Consider the following 20,158-nt stretch of genomic DNA (forward strand, 5'->3'; position numbering starts at 1 on the left):
CCATGACAGCTTTATGTGATGTTCTTCACAAATGTCAGATACCAGAGCAGGACTGACACTCTGGAATTCAAGTGATTTACACCCCCAACATTTTCATTTTGTATTGTATAATTAGTCTAAATTGGAAATTTCACGTGTGAAAGATTTTTTGCTGCTGTATTTATAAGCATAGATTTGAGATTATAGATGGTATAGATTTTAATAAAAGAAAAACTAAGTTCCAGACCTTTACCTTACCAGTTGATACTCACTTAATGAATTTGATATGGAAAGGACTACTAAATGCAGTAATTTCGTTGACAGTTTTTTAGGTAGAAGTAAAGACAAATTCAGCCTTTTTTTATTTTATTTTTTTAAATAAACTTCATTTGTTACGCTGCTATGAGTAGGCATGTCGCCATTATCATTTATTTCCGTACAATCGCGCTTTTGGTGACGAAAGTCTTTTGTCCGCAGAAGGGATCTGTAGCACGTCTCTCGCGAGACGCCGTAGTTCCGACAGCGCAGATCGTGGTTCAAATGATTGCTGTGTAAATAGCCAAACGTTGCATTTTGTTGTCTCAGAAAGCGGGTAAATCACGACAATGTCGATTCAAGCCTCAAACCCCAACAACCCGGTTGTGTTCTTCGACATTACCATTGGAGGGCAGGTGAGTAGCATCATAAAGACACTTTGAAGCTAACCGGGCAACGTTACCGCGTCACATCAGTGGCAACAATAAAGTTCATAGTCTGGTTAAACCCTGTTAAACGACCTTGTTGTAAAACATACACACCTGATGTACATTATATACAATAAGGGAGGCAAAACATTTATAATCCTTTTCATTATATACGGGTGAGTTTGTTGAACTAATGTTGACGCGGACAGAGAAAGCACGTTGACTTCAAATCGAAGATATCCCGATGTTGTTCAAAAGAATAACCCTCGCAACTAAATGCATATCAGTATGGTACGATAAATTTGTTATGTGACTGTTATTCCTCTATTGACACCGTGGAAAAAGCTGCATTTGGAAAAATGACTTTTTGAAAACTTTAGATGTGTCTCTCACACGCACACATGTATAGACTTGGTGTGTATGTAAACTTGGGGATTATCCTGTAACAATGCTTCTTGGCCTATTTATTTTCACTTAAATGGTACCACATTTGTGATTTGAGAAGGAGAATTTTGTATGTGGGTTGTGCCCATTAAAATCTTTTCCAATGCCAAATATCTTATTTGCGTTTCACTTTTATTTAGTGTCATTTATCAGATTGGATGATTAAAATCTGAAGAATCAATACATCCTGGCAATTTAACAATTTATTCATTGAACAAACAGCAGCCTCAGTAGCATGTGGAAGACCCATACAGCCACACCAACCTGGCACCTCCACCTCATGGTGGTCACATACTGTTATGGTGACAGGTAAGGAAACGGTCTTCGTGTGGTCTTGTTGCCCTCAGATGCACACTTCGCCACCGTCTCTGTCATCCCCCATTATACGGATCTTGGCCTTCAACTTGGAGATGGTAGGGGGCTAGGGCTCACTCGGTATTGCTCACACTAAGTATTGCTTGTTTTGCAGAACGCCATCTTGAAGTTGCCATATCTAGAGCAGTCAAGCACAGCATGCTTGGAAAAGACAACATCTGATCACTGTTCTTGCTTATGGGTGCTTCTAATCATTTGCCCATGGCACCTGAGTGCCAGGACCTCCTTTACCTGAGAATCAAAACTAGAATCAATAGCAGAATAAGCTGTTTGGCATTGAAAAAGAAGACATACTCTACCTGCTGCTCAACCCACAAAAGCATTTTCCTTATAGATGTGGCACCATTTAAGGGCAAATAAACAGGATTTCTGACAGTTTAAGATTTAGTGCCAAAAAAATCATTACAACAAAGAAGTAATTGACCAATCACAAATATTGTTTGTGCAAAGTTTATATATGTATGCGAGTGTGTGTATTGAAATACAAGTATTTATAAATTTATATGTATTTTACTTCTTTCTGCATCAAGTGTTATTGGCATTGCCATTCAAGCTTACATTATGTATTAATGTATTTTTAGACAGATTTATTTAATATATTTTTAGAGTTTTAAAAAGAAGTAAATAGTCCTGAAAGTCAATATTATTTTTAGCTTTTTTCTGTGGTGCTTTATGAGCCTGCCCCTTAATAACTAATAGTTGGAAATTTGATCCCATGAGCTCCTTTAAAGACACCGCCCCCAGTTGCATAATGAAGCAGGAACAATGTAAAAAGAAATTAGAGAAAAGATAAAAAGACAAAAGCTATTTAAAACAGAGAGACCAAGAATTATTTTCTATGTTTATCTTTAATTTTTCATTTTGATTAATGATGGTTCATTGTCTCAGACTCTCGCATTGATTAGTCATATTTTTTTTTCTTTTTTTAATGAAAGTGACAGAAGTTCCCTTTAACATTAAAAATGAACCGCTATTATCATAACTTGCCTTTGAAAGCATTAAAATAATATACAGACTCTAAGTACCATATTATGTTAACATGTTAGTTAAGTCCTCTTTTTTTAATTCATTTTCCTGAATTTTCTAGTTGAAGATTGTTCCATATTTAGGTTTGCTTAAGACTTTGAGAGAAAAATATGTTAGCCTAAGAAAGGAGAATGTCAGTAGTGCTAGTAGCGACTGTTTTTACATAGAATGGTGGTGGTATGAAGTTTGAACTACGTGTACCAGCATATTGTAGTTTTTAGGACACATCTGTCATCTAAAATAATTACAACAAAAGAAAAAAGTCTTCATAAGACCCCTTTACTTATAATAAACAGCCTTATTATTATGATATGGTTAAGTAAAGAAAAGATGCATTTTAGTTACAGCCAATTACAAAATGCCACTGTGAGGTCAGTGTTGGTGTTGCAGTGCGTTCAGTTGTGTTATCTCAGCTTCGTCAGCAGATGGCGTCAGTGTCGGATTAAAAGCTTAGTTTTAAGTCAAGTTTAAGTTTATTCTCCAACTTGGAAATAACATATGATAGAAAAAAGATTACATCCATTGTAGCTGCTGATCATATTTAATGATGTTCATGAACATCCAGAAGAAACTTTGTACCTTTTTGATTTGTACAAAACAGTCAAGCAGCAGGAGTGGTAAGAGGGAAAAAGAAGGTATTGTAAAATAAAATTTTATGATGTTACCTGATTCTAACAGAAGAAGGAATAAATTAGAATCAATCATTCAGTCATAGCATCAGGTGTGTAACTTAGAGTAGAGTAGACATTTCCTGCAGCATTGACACAGGTGAAACTTTCTTAGTGGCTCATCACATCACGTTTCTTGTAGTGTAGACCAGGGGTGAATTGCCATTCATACTACACCAATTTACTAATAGATAAAGAAGAAAAAAATTTTTACAATTACAACAACTATTATGAAGGGGCTACGGTTACATAAAATAAAAAAGAAACAAAAAAAAATCCAAATACAAAAACCAAAAAAAGCCCCAATAAACCAAGAAGCACTCAGCGTGGAAACCGTCACCAAGGCAGCTCACACTCTGAGCAGTATTTACTTTTATTAGAATAGTATTGTATTTTGTGTAATATATTATTTATTTTTTTCTTCTTCTTTTTTAATTCTTAAAGTACTTGCTTTAAAACATAGTATAGTAAATATAATATAAACTTCTGGTAACCTATATCGCTTATGCTGGCAGTGCAAACAGTGGCTGTAAGATATTTTAAAACGGCCTTTAGCACTTTGACCTTCAGATGAATCTATTTACCTTAAAGATGATGTCAGAGGTCAAATGTGAGTTAGTTTTAACCTTTTTTGTTGTTTGTATATGTTTGCAATACACATTACAACTTTAACAGTCATAGTTTCTAAGTTATAAGTCTGTTTGGCAATTTTTGACCAATAAAACATTAAGCTGACCTTGAATAGCTTAATGGATATAAGTCAGATTTGAATAGATTGTTAATAGGACCTCATTCTAGACCCCTACAAAGTTTGCTATTCAAAGCTTTTTCAGTCAGTGTGTTTAAAGACAGAATGATGCTTACATATACAAACATTATCAAAAACCTAGACGGGGGTAAAAATGACATTTTCTTTGAATTAACATAAACTCTGTTTATAATTACAGGACAGTCTGACCAATGAGCTGCCAAAACCTTTCTGTAATGTTATACATTTCTTACACTTTAAGTCCAGCTGTGTTGACAGATTTCTTTTATTTACTACAGCAATATTTCTTTATCATATAGAAAAACTTGTCCCATGCATAGGGATTCGATGCACTTAGCATCAAAGTCTGCTGTATGTGGCCCACGTTGTACAATGAGTTTGACTTTCCATCTAGGCTTATGATGTCTGTTACTTTCAGGTTTTTTCTTACACATTGTAAGTATTTCTCTTCTCTTTTGATGGGTTGAGCTCAGGAACCATCAGCTCGGGTTGCATTTCTGTGCTTATATGCCAGTAAATGTGCCATGAGCACAGATTTTCTGGTAAATTGGTGTGTGGCCCTAGAGTCTTGCTCTTTACCCAGAATAGCACACCCAGCAGTAAACTGTTGGTGCATTCCAGCCACAACAGGTTAACAGAGATGTATGCAGGTACTCCAAGGCCAAAAACCAAACAGGCCAGAGACACAGCAAGAAAAGGCATCCAGAATGTGGCAAAGCCCAGTATTAGACTGATCCAGAGAGGCGGTCGATGGTGGATTGTATGTGTCAGGTAACTCTTTTCATCACCTTTTGTCTCTGGGCAGAGGGTTGAAGTGAGTAGCAAGTTGTTCCCCACCTTCTCTTGTTCTTCCACTGCTTCACAGAACTTGTCAGCATCTCTTACCCACTGGGGAATATGTGAGCAAAATGGTAGCAGTGCTAAAAGGATTGCAGTGAAAATCCCAGCAATGAAGTTGATCACCAGTTTTGACTCCTGCACTTCACACACCAGAGCTTTCTTCAACCTTTTGCCGCAACTCATATCCATCAGTTTAGCATCAGCATGGCTAAAAGAGCACATAAAAGCTAGCAGCCACACGAGAAGTGTCAGGAGTATATTTCCGAGGGTTTTTAAGAAGGCTCTGCCGTTGCTAAGAGCTTTGTCTCTTAAAAGGTAGTCCATTAAACTCAGGCATATCATGGGCAGTGGTAATGCTGCATATGTTGCTGAGGCATTAGTCAAAATGAGGCAGGGTGTAAATGAGTGGACAGGACCCACTAACCACACAGCTGCCATTAAAATGGTCATCAGCCAGTCAGCCAGTATGATGGACAGGCTGCACGCACTCATAAAGATGGTGTACCGTTTTTGACACCATAAATAAAAAATCACTGTTTCCAGGCCTGCTTTGGAAATTAAAAGTGAAACATACTTTCCAGTGTTGTCTGTGTGACTGGCAGACATGCCCTCCCATTCATGTATAATGGCCATCATTCTGAAAGTGTGGCTTGTGTCAAACAAAGATGGCAACTCTGGCAGCATTTGACTTGGACTGCAGTGTTCAGATGTTCCAGGAAATTCTGTGAAAGACAGCAGAAATTGTATAGACATGATGAAAGCTTATACGGGAGAAAAAACCCACAAAAGAGCTTTTAGCTGTGAGTGCAAGGTGAGAAACCACCTATTTTCTGACTCTTCTAGGGCTTTTGTTCTAGGGCTACAGCTATTGATTATTGTAGTTATTGAGTATTCTATCAATTAATCAAGTCATCTGATAAGAAGTACTTATGCCTTTATTAATGAACAATAGTAAATATTCACAAGAGAAAAAAACACTACTTTGATTTGATTTAACAGAAACGGGGAGAAAATATAATAAAAGATAAATATAAAAATAAAATAACATGGTAGTTAACAAAAAAGGAAAAACATTTTTTTTTTCATGCCATTGTATTTTTACTTATTTATCACAACCTAAACCACACACTTGGTATTTGGTAGGGGGAGCTGTGATGTCTGCCTTTTACTAACCAGCAAGCATACTGTCTTAAGCCCATGTTGCCCCTAGATAGCACAACAGCAGAAATGATGACAATGCTGTCATAGTTTAACGCAAAGAGTTGCGGTCGTTAGCGAGACGGTGAGCTCACGTGGAATGAAAGAAAACATTGTTCTGCCTTGCAAAACAGCAGCGCTTGTTCCTGTAATCACCATTACACCTTTACTAGGAAAAAGCTGGTGGGACTCTTTTCTGAAACCACTCAATAAACAAGTTTCAACATGAATAAAAGCGAACTTCGCCACTCCCGTCTGCTGCTTTCTTCAGTTAAAATCTACAGTAGAGCTACAGAACATAAAATACGGAGATGAACTGTAAAGTTAGTTTGATATAATCTTTAAACCAGGAAGCTCGCTGAAGGCTTTTGGCCGCTGTTCTACATTATATGGCAGCAATACCTGCAACAACCAGTGTGAGTCTAAAGGGCGTGGAGTTGGATCATATTTATTTCACGGTTTTAGTAGGATTATTTTTCTGGATTATATTAATATAAATATGTAACACACTGAGCCACTGACCCAGTGCTGCTAGGTTGGACACTGAAATATTATTGTTAATTATTAACATCTATAGCATCAAAACTTCAGTTTTGTACAGGAGGAAGAGTTGCATTGAAGCACAGGGCACGCCTCAGTTCTGAGAATGTCGATAAACTTGTTTATCTTCATTGCAGTCATGCATATTCATTAGATCGCTGAAACACAGGTTAATGTGCACACATGCACAAAAACACAGACACACACCAAGTTTGAAAAGATGAATAAAAATACTTGAGAAAGAAATCCTGATTCATGCATGACAGGGTTAAATAACGATAATTACAATGAAACATGCCATGCATCTATAGTAATATTAAACAACCAGTGGGTGGCAAGGTATGGAGTGACATATCAGTATCCAATGTAGTAGTTTATGTGCAAGTATACCATCAACACTGACACAAACACAATAAAACAGCCTTTGAGTAGCTGTCCACTGTAGTGACCACTATGCATGAAAGGGTTAATTGAAGGAATAATAGATAGAATAATCAGTAGCTGCAATCTTTCCTGCTACAGATGATCTCCTGGTGTAGATGTTAATAATTAATTGTAAAACATATTAAAAAATATTGCCTTCAGGATATTTTATAATTGAGTTACTGAGTAAATTGTTGCAGATCTATTTTATTGAATACCTTTGCTCCTGCCCCTATTCAGATTATCGTTGTATTTCTAAACTTTGATCATTATATGAAGAGGGTATTTTAGAGGTCTGCTTTAAGACTCCACCAAAGGGAATACATATACATTGTATGAATCTCAAGTTCATTAAACTATAAAGATAATTTTCTCCTGCAAGTTATAAAATGTCTTTTCTTGTTTACATTCAATTTCATTTTAGAAAACGTTCTCCTGATAATTACAGTATGCACCGCACTTGTAAAGTCTGAACAGTTAAGGGGTCACAGTGGACTGGCAAAATGCATTCATGTAGTACTATAGATATGTATCATTATCAAATTTGGTGTAGTCGTAGCTTAAAAGCTGTGTTACCCTGCTTACAGGTCGCTAAGACTGAGATGATTACAAACCATACAACCTGAAAATAAATTGGGGTGTATCCGTTTGATGCACTGGTAAATTATTAATATTAAAATATTAGATTAAAAGAGGAAACGAGATACCAAGCAGTGTTAAAAATGAACAAATGCAAAAATTCTCAGTTTCTCTCACAGTACTTGATGTGCATCCCAGAAAAAATTGTAAGGGCCTCATTGATTAACATGACCAGTCTGCTTATCTTGTATGTACCTACATACCTAAGAAAGTGGGAAATCGCTAATGAAAATAAGCATCAGTTGTTATTTTGGTATGGTAAACTCCTTTTATTGTAATTTTAAGACATGCTAAAGTGTTGTATTCAAACTGACCAATCAGTTTGCCACCGCAGAATCACTTCTGCACAATACAGCACACACATAAACTTTATGTTCCTTTAGATTTAAATCATGTTCTGCCATTGAAGAATCCTGTGTTTGTCATGAGAACGAAATAATAAATGGCTCTGAATTTACCTTTTTATGCTGTGTTGTATTAGTCCCGTAAGCTTCAGCAGAGGTGGATAACTCTTGTTTAGTAATGTAAGTCCTGCTTCTGACCTGACTGTTATGAGCAGGTAGGCAACTCTTCATGATCCTGCTTCCCCATTGTTGATGCACACACCTGATGAGGCACACCTTCTATTTCTTTTTTCCAAGAACTCGGCTTGTTTTCCCTCCCACATGTATCATGGAAGTGACGACTTCCTGGTGCATCAATTTGCATGTCCTGCAGCCACGACAACCAGTGAATGCTCACAATGTGTGTTTGAAACTACTCCCTTTAAATTATTTTGTTTGCCTACACCTCATGTATATCAAGTTACACTCGTTTCTTGGGACTCAAGATCCAGTGAATGGCCGGTTCACAGAAATGTCAACTCGTCTGTCTTTGACCACAATAGACTGGTGATTATTCCTGTTGCAAAGTTGATATGTGGACTATGTCAACACTGTAGCCTCGGGTTTGGCTTGATTAGTTTGCTGTGTGGTTTTATTCTCAGTTTTGGTATTGTTATTATTTTCTTTTACTCCTCCTGATCAGTTAATATAGGTGTGGGGAATTTGCTCGCTGTGGATTGGAAAATTTCAACATTGTTTGTTAGTTAAAGCCTTGGCCTTATGTCTAAGTCGGTGCACTTGAGACCTGGTTTTTCCAAGTAGCATAAATCCCTTGAAATGGAAATAATCTTGGAAAGTTGATACCCTAGTAATAGGATGACAACAAAAGTAGTCCACTGTTAAGAAAGAAAGTTAAAAGCTGTCTTACCTATTGTTGGGTACAAAACGTCAGGGGAAACCAGACTCCAACAAGGGAAAACCCTTACCAGATAAAATGTGCTGTGCTTGTTTGTTCTTTATCAACACAATTTCTGATTTCATTTCTTTGTCTGGAAACCTTAAGCATACTGTTTTATCTCTTTTATCTGGCAAGCACAGGACATCTAGAGGCCACTGTGGTTTGTCCACATGGAGTGGAGGACGAGTTGTGGAGTGATGTCATGAGGACAAACCGCTCCTTGTACTCCAAATGTTAGACTGTTCTCTCACACAGACTTGCACACATTGTTGTAACAGTGGGACACTTACATGAATTCAACAGTATCAGAGAACTGGGCGGAGAGATGGCCACACTCATTTACATGTATATATGTAAATACAAGGCTAAGATAATTTATAGTCCAGTGACGTTTTGCATCAAGATTGTAGCATCTCATTATTTCTGTTGTCACACCTGCATGACATCAAAACTGAGACACAGCAGAGCTTGTGTTGTTTAAACAACAGTAGTTATGTTCAACTTCGCCGAATATGTAAAGTGTTCAGCGAAGTCGACACAAATTAAAAACCAGAAGTAGAAAGTAGAAAGTGTAACTTCAGCTCCCTCTGAAAGGGTGTTAGTGAGTGTAACATTATCATTTAGACAAGAATAACCTGTTTCTGTGTTCTGGTGCCAAATCTCCGCGAGGTATATTCTTTTGTGTGGTTACCCTTTGGTTGGTTAACCAGTAGTTTTCTTTACTGCAGTGTTGATTTTGACATGAAATTTAGATGTAGTTTTGTATATTCTTTTGACTAAAACATTATTTAGTTTAAGTCATTAAATTAAACATCTAAATTCTTTGTTTTTGTCTGGCTTTTGTTGCCTAAATGTCATAAGATTTTAGTAGACTAATTATAAACTTGATTCAGTTGACTAAAATATTCAGTATAAAAGTTGAAATTTGTCCATGTGTCTGCTCTTCTTTTCCTCCCAAGCACTGACATTTTGTTGTGTATTCATGACAATTGGGACCACCCCATCAAACTTATTATCTTGTTTTTGTTTTTAAAAAAAAGTTTGCGAGAACTTTGATAATTCTGTTGATCAATTATTGTTAACTTTGCTTTACTGTTTGACAGGATGTTGGACGGATGAAGTTTGAGCTCTTTGCTGATGTGGTTCCAAAGACAGCTGAGAACTTCCGGTAGAGAACAAGTCACACAATCACAGACTGCTCACAGCCTTATATGATATAATCTTCTTTGTTGTTGTTTGATATACAGTATGTGTTAACAGAAATCAAACTTTAACAGTTTCATAATCTCTTACAGGCAGTTCTGTACTGGAGAGTTCAGGTAAGGCAATGTGTGGTGGATGCATATTTGCAAATACCACATCACCAATCTGTACAGTTATTGACATAACATTTACATGCTCTTCTTGAAAGCACTTGTTAGCAGGGCCGCAGTTATTGATTATTTTAGTGATCAAGTACTCCATCAATTATCGAGTAATCACATAAGAAATACTATTGTCTTAATAATGAGCATAATATTCTTAAGAGAAAAGCAAAGGTTTTGCGAACTGAACCGCTCATTCGTTTGCCTTGATGCATGCTCAATCATCCGTTTAAGTAAATCCCAAAAAGCTGATTCTGTTCATCTAGACGTAACTTTTTCAGTGGGAGAAATGTTTCGTCACTCATTCAAGTGACTTCTTCAGTCTAAGCTGACTGCAGGTTTCCCCAACCATATAAACAGTACCTTTGCACAATGACTGAAACTAGCCCACTGAATGAACAATGGGCTATGAGGTCAGTTTCTTGATCATTAATATGCAAATTGAGAAACGCTTCTCCCACTGACATTGCTACATCAAGATGAACAGAATTAACTCTTTGGGGTGCTCATTGGTTTGCATTTTACAAATTCCACTGTATTTTCGGGCTGAAATGTGTGCCTGCGTGGTAAGTGTACTAGAGAAGGAGTAAGTATCTGGTGACTGAAGGAAGAAAAAAGCGCATATCAACATTATCAGAACTGAGGTGTGTCCTGTGCTTTGATGCAGTGTTTCCTGCTGCAGAAAACTTTGGGTTACTTGCATAACCCCAGTTCCCAGAATAGCATGGGTGAGATGTCTCACAATGGGATGTGCCTCCCTGAGATGAGCATTTATCTCATTCCACTAATCTTGATTGGCTGGTGATTGTAACTAGGGGTGGGCGATATAAACGATATACGATAGAAACGATATAAATTTGGCCAACGATAGAGATTTTGACTATACGCTCTACCGCAATAGCGCATGTTGATGATGTCATCCAGCTGCGCCTGTTTTGGTCGAAAGCATCACAGCGGCTACAACCATTATCGTCTGCAAATTATGCTGGGCGACAGTCATAGCAAAGAGATGAAGCACTTCTGAAATATGGGGAAAGCCAAAAACTGCGCTTCCTCCACTTCCGTAACATTGATTCCTTAATGTTGAATTCTCTCGCAGCTGCTCTATTCCCATGTTGTTGCAGTATATTAATAACTAACCTTGTATTGTGGATGAAAAATCTCAGTTGTTCTCCTGACTGAAGTTTATAGAATCCTGCTATGCGATTGCATTTGTCCCTAACCACCAGAATCCCTCACGTTAACTTTTATCGAGTGGAAAAAACGTTTGGCGTTCATCCTCCAGCTTCACTGTGCTAATGTTATGCTAACATAGCTGTGTCGCTAGCAATCACATAGCACAACATATACCAGGTAGTTCAACTTCAGTAACCCTGCAAAACGCCACTGCTGATTAGTTTTCTGTCTTCATTTATGTTGGAAGTGGTAGCAGAGCTGTACGTTTTAATTAGTTTCAGAAATTTCTGTCAGAACATGGTATGAAATGTTTAGGTGGAAACTAGCGAGCTAACTTCCTGTTAACTTCTAACGCCGTTAAATTTAATAAATTCTGTTTTCATGGATGCCTGGATGTTAAACTTAATTGTTACACCTGGTAAAGCAGCAACACTGATGATTTTATTAAAGATGAAAGGATTTAGACCGTTTTTAACTCTCAGTGTTCGTTTGACTTTGGGACCTGAACCCATGGCGTTTTGGACCCAGATTACTACGCGAAGCTCCTCACTACGGCAGCCGTAATGCTCTGACAATCCATTAAGCAGTGCGGCTTACCAAAGTTGTACTAAAACATTTTTTAACAGATTTCTGCACGCCCAAATCGGTTCGAGGTCAGTAAGCACAACCAGAATTCATACATAAGGCACACTCTTGATTTTTGAGAAAATTAAAGGATTTTAAGTGTGCCTTATTGAAAATACGTTATACAGAAGAAAATAATATATCGCGATATATATAGTTACCGCACGTGCTTCAAATTATACGTGATATGGATTTTAGGCCATATCGCCCAGCCCTAATTGTAAAACCCACGTTGGGCAGAACCACCTATCCTTTAGTAACTTATGCTTACGTAGCTGTTATTCAGGATAAGCACCTCTTCTTGCCTTTCCTTAGCAAGAAGGGCTTGTCTATTGAGACATCTTACTCATTTTACTTTGAGAACTGGGGTTACAGAAGTAGCCTAAAGTTCTCATTCCTAGCATTTGTTTTGATGTCCCATTATGGAAAACAGAGATTCCAGATTCCACATAGGCCAGATTGGGCTTCAGTTACACCCTGGTCTGCCCTAGAGCAAACTGAGTGCACGAGGCCAGAAGACAGGCAGTAACTTGGAGTACTCTTTGATAAAATGGCAGGGGAATGTCAGGCCACACTCTTCTTTTTCCTGAGCTGCTGACTTACCTGCTATGCGGGTTGTCCCGGTGGAACTGCTGTCTGAGTTGTGGCTTACCAGCCCTTGTTTTGGGATCTTGAACTGAGTGGGAAGCTGGGTGACTGCCTGAGCAAAGGTCTGTCATAAGATAAGATAAGATAAGATAAGATAACCTTTATTAGTCCCACACGTGGGAAATTTGTTTTGTCACAGCAGGAAGTGGACAGTGCAAAAGTTATGAGGCAAAAATTAGAATACAATAAGAATAAATACAGTACACAGCTGTACAGAATAGAATAAAATAAAATACTATATACAGTAGAATAAAATAAAATAAATATACAATAAGATAAAAATAGAATACAAATACAAATACTATATACAACTGAGTAAAAATACAACGATGACAGAAAGGATTATTGCACTTAGTATTATTGCATATGTATGGATGTGTGTGCTTGATCAGTTAAAGTCTTTATTATGGAGTCTGACAGCAGTGGGGAGGAAAGACCTGCGAAATCTCTCCGTCCCACACCGTGGGTGCCGCAGTCTCCCACTGAAGGAGCTGCTCAGTGCTGTCACAGTCTGCTGCATGGGGTGGGAGATGTTGTCCATCAGGGATGACAGCTTAGCCGCCGTTCTCCTGTCACTCACCACCTCCACTGGGTCCAGAGGGCATCCTAGAACAGAGCTGGCCCTTCGGATCACCCTGTTCAGTCTCTTCCTGTCCCCAGCAGAGATGCTGCCGCCCCAGCAGACCACGCCATAAAAGATAGCAGAAGCCACAACAGAGTCATAGAATTTCTTCAGGAGTGGGCCCTCCACTCCAAACGACCTGAGTCTCCGCAGCAGGTACAACCTGCTCTGCCCTTTCCTGTAGAGGGCCTCTGAGTTATGAGTCCAGTCCAGTCTATTGTTCAGATGAACACCAAGGTACCTGTAGCTGTCCACAGCCTCAATGTCCATACCTTGGATGTTCAGTGGTTGCAGTGGAGAATGCTTGTGCCTGCGGAAGTCTACCACCAGTTCCTTGGTTTTACTGGCGTTGATCTGGAGGTAGTTCAGCTGGCACCAGTCCACAAAGTCTTGGGTCAGACCTCTGTACTCCTTGTCGTCCCCATCAGTGATGAGGCCGACTATTGCAGAGTCATCAGAGAACTTCTGCAGGAAGCACTGGGTGGAATTGTGGGAGAAGTCTGCAGTGTAGATGGTGAAGAGGAACGGAGCCAGAACCGTTCCCTGTGGGGCCCCCGTACTGCAGACGACCCTGTCCGACACACAGCCCTGAGTCCTCACATACTGTGGTCGGTCGGTGAGGTAGTCCAGGATCCAGGTAGTGAGGTGATGGTCCACTCCAGAGTTCACCAGCTTGTGTTGAAGTGTTGAAGGCACTGGAGAAATCAAAGAACATGATTCTCACAGTGCTTCCAGCGGTCTCCAGGTGAGCGAGGGAACGATGTAGGAGGTGAATGACGGCATCATCCGCTCCAATGCCAGGCTGGTAGGCAAACTGAAGTGGGTCCAGTGATGAGCTTATTAGGCGCCGAAGCTGAGCCAGGACCAACCGCTCCAGGGTCTTCATCAGGTGGGATGTCAGAGCCACCGGCCTGTAGCTGTTGAGGTCCTTGGGGTGTGAAGTCTTTGGCACTGGTACAACACAGGCGGTTTTCCAGAGCTGTGGGACTCTTCCCAACCTCAGGCTCAGGTTGAAGAGGTGCTCCATCACCCCACACAGTTGGTCCGCGCAGGACCTGACGACCCTCGAGCTGATGCCATCTGGACCCGCTGCCTTCTTGCCATTAATCCTCCTCAGTTCCCTCCTAACCTGGGTGGTTGAGAGAGACAGGCTGGAGCCTTGTGTTGAGTGTGTATTGGATGCTGTTGTTGGGGGTGGGGGGGAGTGAGCAGGGTGAATAGAGGAGGTGTGAAGTGTCTGAGGTGGAACAGCAGCAGTGGGGGTGGGTGAGTCTGCAGCCGATGTTGCAGACTGCCTCATGGCTGAGTCAAATCTGTTGAAGAAATGATTCAGTTCATTTGCCCATCTCACATCCCTCATGGGGTCGGAGGTGGTGTCGGCTCAGTTTTCTGGGAAGATGGAGATTGAGACCTCATCCTCCTGCTTCCCCGTCTCACATCTATGCCTTATGGAACCCAGAACAGTCCTGAAATGTGGCTTGGATTGTGCAGCGTTGTATGCAAAGATAAATGTCTGTGATCACAGTGATCTCTTCCCACACATTAGTCAGTCCTAGTCGCATTGGCCTCACATAGACCTCTGCTTGGTAAGCAGCTAACATGGAGGTAATTTTCAGTGCTCTTACCGCTAAAGCCGCCACTTTGTAGGCCCTTTCATTCACAATGAAAATGTGGAACTCCTGGAGGCCGTGGATGGAGGTGGGCTCCGACTTATCATAGGAAGTGAAAGTAAGCCATGCTTCTCTGTGCCCTCAAAATCCAGGGAAGAAGCCCCATGTTACATGAGTAACTGCTTTGCCGCCCTGGTGGCCTGGGGCAATTTCTTCCCTTCATAATGTGATCTGGTGGTCTGAGACCTGGTGTGTGTGTCCGTAATTGAAAATTTGTTGCCACAAACGAAGAGTAGAGCCCTAGTTTCTCTGCTTCCTCTGGTGTGAGGGGGAAAAAAGTGCATATCTTTGATTGCTGGGATGTTTACAACAAAGGCAATCAGTTAGCTGGTGTGCTAAACTGTACAAAAAAAACCCCCGCCTTACTGAAAAGTAAGTGGTATGATGCTCGATCAGTGATGAAGTCTCGGGTTCAGGATAGACAACCATAAGGTAGCTAGCGGCCGGTGAGGAAAAGTTAGGAAATCACTCCTGTCTATGGACAGTTAAGATAGCTAGCCTAATATGAGGGGTTGAGATATGTTAGCTTTGTACTTTGGGTTGCTGTTCTGTTGAAACAGGTTATCATCAAGGATGACTCTGTACAATGCTGCATTCGTCTTTCCTTCAAACCTGATTAGTCTCCTGGTTTGCCATAACAGTTTTGAGTGTTATGACAAAGGCTGCGAATACTTTTGTTTTGTTTTTTAAATGAATTTCCAAGAATAATATTTGAAATAGGGCTGTATCATAAGAAAATGTGGAACAAGAGAAAGTGCTGTGAATACTTTCCAGATGTACTATATTTCATGCTGGCCCATTTACTGTGAAAATCTGAATCACAAACATAGACAAATCTACTTCGTTTCAAGGAGACAGTTGACACAGTTTGTACATTAAAGTATTTTACTGCTTACTTCATTTTCTTTTCTCACTGACTCCTGTCTTTTTAGGAAAGATGGCGTTCCTATTGGCTACAAAGGTTGCACATTCCACAGGTACTCACGTGGCAGCTTGACTTCTGTAGCTTACATTAAACTCTGGTGTTTGACTTATGAAGTGTGTACACTACAGCAGCAAAGCTGAGATGATATTCTGCGCTATAGTTACAGAAGAAATGTACCGTGTTAACGAAGGGTCTATGATGACAAGACTAGCACATCTGTTATGTGATTCATAGTGTCATTTAGAAAACTTTTGCAATGCTACACTGCCTCTTCGAAAATGGAAAAGAGCATACATTTGTGTCTGTGAAGGTTCTCAGTCATCCAGGTCATCGTAGTCAAAGGAGCTTGCAGAGAACAGTAAAACGCTCAGACAAAAACTGGTTCACCCGAAAGACAAAACGCCAAAACACAAACTTAACAATGTGGTGTATGCTGTACAGTGCAGCGAGGAATGCTCAGACCTCTACATTGGAGAGACCAAACAGCCACTTCACAAGCGCATGGCACAACACAGAAGAGCCACCTCCACAGGACAAGACTCAGCAATCCATCTGCATCTTAAGGATAAAGGTCACTCTTTCGAGGATGCCAATGTTCACATTTTGGACAGAGAGGACAGATGGTTTGAAAGAGGAGTGAAAGAAGCCATCTATGTCCACTGTGAGCGACCATCTTTGAACAGAGGCGGGGGTTTACGACACCAACTCTCTGCCATCTATAATCCAGTTTTGAGATCCCTTCCCAGACGCCTTAACGCCCACTCACATCCTGGGCCATCTGACCTCAGGAATTCGCATGATAAGGTGGGGCCAGGTTTCACAATAAACACACCCGAAACTCTGGCTGATTGGGACCCACACCCAGTTTCACACCTTGGCTCAGGCGATTAGAGGATCATCAGGGGGTCCTTTTGTCCCTCTGTGGGGGGACACTCCCACTAGGTTTATATCTGGGACTCTCCACCATTTGACCTTAGAACTGAAGAAGCTTCTCGGATGAGAGGTGAAACGTCTTCAAGCAACTTAAAGAAGTCCAGACGCTTTTCTTTGCAAGCTCCTTTGACAGCATACATTTGTAATCTGCTGTCTATTACAGTTAGACTGTAATACTTTTCATATATTTGTTAACTTTTGTGAGGTTTTCTTTAGCAGAATTGATATTTTCTTTTTCCATTGGTCATTGGCAGGGTGATCAAAGACTTCATGATACAGGGAGGAGACTTTGTAAATGTAAGTACATGGAAGACTGGATTGACAACACAAATATTCATAGTTTAATGGTTGTCTTTTGACTGTGTCTGGAAGATTTGCACAAACGCTTTGTGAATTTGAGAATTTGTTGATTAAATCTTGCCATGGTAACTATTGACTTGAACTGAGCAGATTTATACCACATTGGTGTTTCCCCCTCTGGTGGTTATGCAGCATATTACAACACATTTAAAATTTCCTAATCTATTGCTCTCTTTATGAGCCCCTACTTACTACTGTATGTACTATTAATCTTTTGTGCAGGGTGATGGAACAGGTATCTGCAGCATCTATAGAGGTCCATTTGCAGATGAAAACTTCAGAATAAAGCATTCTGCTGCCGGTCTTCTTTCAATGGTACGTGTTTTGATAAATCTACTTACATTTTTATCTTGCAGTATAGTGATTGAAAATGTTACCAGTTGATTGGGTTAAACTCCTACTGGATGGCTTAATCTCCACGGATACACTTCAGGTAAATCACCCTAACCAAAATGTGTCTGTTTTAATATTGTATCATATTACAGGCAAACAGTGGTCCAGGAACAAATGGATGTCAGTTTTTCATTACCTGCACTAAATGTGACTGGCTAGATGGGAAACATGTTGTGTTTGGTGAGTAAATCAACAGTATTGCATTTTTTTACTGTATTGTCTGTGTCAGAGTTGAATTGTCTTACTTGTAATTATTACAGGAAAACTGGTTGATGGCTTGCTGGTCATGAGAAAAATTGAGGTAAGAACTTATCTTCCCTATAAATCTACCATATTTGTTTAAACGGACAGATTTGTATTTGTGGTTCTTTTGGTAGGAGTAAATTGACAGAGACATTGTACACTAAGCTAAAAAACTTCAAAGGGGGAGAATAGCCATGAAAAAAATTTAAGCTAAAATGTAGTATTACCATTTAAATTTAAGAAATTCTCACAATTCTTCCGCTCTCTTTCTGCACGTTCCTGTCTGTTTTCTGTTGTGCTATCTAATAGAGCCAAAATGCTCAAATAATAATAGTAAAATGAATAAATTCTTACATAAAATAAATTTTGAAATGCCTTTCTTTGGGAAATAAATGAACACAACCCAATAAAATGTTGACTTTTGTAAACACTCATCACTTTACATCTGTGATGTTTAAGGCTTCAAGACCTTTTTTTAAAGCAGGTATCCAGCCTAATACTAACACCTACAGTTTAATCTTTTATAACGTAATGTTTATGTAACAAATAATTAAACCTGTAACTCGTACAAGTCCATATAAATCACCGTAGTTGGATGTAGTGCTTAGATTACAGCTTTAGAGTGGCATTTTTGTTCTAAACGTGTGTCACTTTCTTCCTACAGAATGTCCCAACAGGGCCCAACAACAAGCCTAAACTCCCCATCGTCATTGCACAGTGTGGAGAGATGTGAGCCGACACGTGCTAAACACCATGCCAACATTACACAGCCTCTGTATACTTTTAATGTCTTAATTGTGACTTGTTACTCTTCAGAAAACATTAACACACTGATTCCTACAATGACCAGTAGTGGACATTGATGTATTTATTTGGTTTCAGACTGCATTTGTTTTAAATTCATTGCTTCATTGCTGTTCTTCTGTCAAGTCCAAATTAAGACTGTTTGTGTACCTTTTTTCTTTTTTTAATTGAACAAAGAATTGGATGGTGGTCATACTTTGTGTTATTTCCAATCAATAAATTTCTGTACATTTTTATAAATGCTGCAGATTTTTTTTTATATCAAATTATTCAAAAGGATTTCATTAAGTGTCAAAGGGTGTCAAATGTTGCAATACTGACCATTGGATATAGTCTAGAACAGGGGTCACTAACAGGCGGACCGGGGTCCGAGTCCGGACCCAGTCGCCATCCTATATGGACCCGGACCTATAGTTAACAAAATATTAAATTAAATTTAATTTTGACGGGGCGATTCAATTTTAAGCAGTAACCTTACATTGTATTAGACCAGGGAACATACTAACCAATTGTGTGCGAGTTATGCCACCCACGTGACACTACTTAGCCAATCACATCTGCGCATTCAAGGCGATCGCAACGCTGAGTGCAGACACAGACAGAGGAAAGACATGGTGAGAGGTGAATGACAAGCGAGACGATTAACGATACAGTGAGACAAGACGTGAGCGGGAGTCACAAGAGGTAAAACAACTATGGCGCTTTCAAAAAAGAGAAAAGTAGACACCGAAAATAGAACTTTCAAGACTGAATGGACTGACGCATATATGTTCATTCTTCCGGCCGCAAGCAGCAAACCAGTGTGTCTCATATGTTCAGAAACCGTGGCACTGATTAAAAGTGGCAATGTCAAACGCCACTATGAGACAAAGCACAAAGCTTTTGAACAATCATACCCACCCAAGTCTGAACTCAGGTCCCAGAAAATTAGCAGTCTCAGAGCCCAATATGATCAGTCCACAAGGATCTTAACCAGTTCTTTCACCGCCCAACAACGTGCTCATGAATGTTCCCTCAGAGTTGCTTGGATTTTAGGTCAACACAAAAAGCCCTTTGCAGATGCAGGTGTTGTCAAAGAGTGCATGAGTTCAGTAGCAGAAACATTACTTGAGGGTAAACAAAAAGAAGAGCTTCATGACAAAATAAAGCAAATACCTATGTCAGCATCAACAGCCACAAAGAGAAGTGAATTATTAGCTCAGGATGTGCTATCCCAGCTGGAAGAAGCTATTCATAAGACACCATGTGTAGGCTTGGCTGTAGATGAGTCCACTGATGTGTCTGACAATGCTCAGCTGTTAGTTTATGTAAGGTTCTTCAACAATGATAAGAAAGAGTTCTGTGAAGACCTGCTAGGTGTAACTTCCCTTCACAGCACTACAAGAGGAGAGGATATTTACCTGGCCATTAAGGAAATGTTAACAAAGCGAGGAATAGAGCCAAACCAAGTGGTTTCAATAACCACAGATGGAGCCCCTGCTATGATGGGGAGAGAGAAAGGAGCTGTAGCAAGAATGAAAGAGGACAATCCC

The 20,158-nt window shown here is 39.7% G+C and overlaps 2 protein-coding genes across 3 annotated transcripts; one reads left to right on the forward strand and one right to left on the reverse strand.

The window, feature by feature from the left end:
* Positions 1-416: 416 nt before the first annotated feature.
* On the forward strand, positions 417-18,866 carry ppih (peptidylprolyl isomerase H (cyclophilin H)). Its single transcript, XM_026153918.1, has 9 exons — positions 417-650; positions 9,968-10,032; positions 10,160-10,183; positions 15,901-15,945; positions 17,081-17,123; positions 17,409-17,501; positions 17,672-17,759; positions 17,840-17,880; positions 18,487-18,866. The coding sequence occupies exons 1-9, from the start codon at positions 585-587 to the stop codon at positions 18,553-18,555; spliced, it is 534 nt and encodes a 177-aa protein (XP_026009703.1). The 5' UTR covers positions 417-584; the 3' UTR covers positions 18,556-18,866.
* On the reverse strand, positions 2,475-9,583 carry LOC113013198 (probable G-protein coupled receptor 160). 2 transcript variants are annotated; one of them, XM_026153915.1, is made up of 2 exons: positions 8,835-9,583; positions 2,475-5,506 (listed from the first exon to the last, which is right to left on the reverse strand). In XM_026153915.1, the coding sequence occupies exon 2, from the start codon at positions 5,466-5,468 to the stop codon at positions 4,371-4,373; it is 1,098 nt and encodes a 365-aa protein (XP_026009700.1). In that variant the 5' UTR covers positions 5,469-5,506; positions 8,835-9,583; the 3' UTR covers positions 2,475-4,370. The 2 variants fall into 2 exon arrangements, with proteins under 2 accessions (XP_026009700.1, XP_026009699.1); XM_026153914.1 differs by having other exon boundaries at positions 8,042-9,583.
* Positions 18,867-20,158: the final 1,292 nt, after the last annotated feature.

Source organism: Astatotilapia calliptera, chromosome 20 (genome assembly GCF_900246225.1).
Source record: "Astatotilapia calliptera chromosome 20, fAstCal1.2, whole genome shotgun sequence".
Taxonomy (NCBI): domain Eukaryota; kingdom Metazoa; phylum Chordata; class Actinopteri; order Cichliformes; family Cichlidae; genus Astatotilapia; species Astatotilapia calliptera.

What these genes read in the sequence shown, in the direction of transcription:
- ppih (XM_026153918.1), top strand. Translation starts at nt 585, where the DNA reads ATGTCGATTCAAGCCTCAAACCCCAACAACCCGGTTGTGTTCTTCGAC. An exon ending in CTGCCGGTCTTCTTTCAATG is followed by an intron (nt 17,502 to 17,671) that starts GTACGTGTTTTG and finishes ATCATATTACAG; the next exon opens with GCAAACAGTGGTCCAGGAAC. An exon ending in TGGGAAACATGTTGTGTTTG is followed by an intron (nt 17,760 to 17,839) that starts GTGAGTAAATCA and finishes TAATTATTACAG; the next exon opens with GAAAACTGGTTGATGGCTTG.
- LOC113013198 (XM_026153915.1), bottom strand. Translation starts at nt 5,468, where the DNA reads ATGCTGCCAGAGTTGCCATCTTTGTTTGACACAAGCCACACTTTCAGA.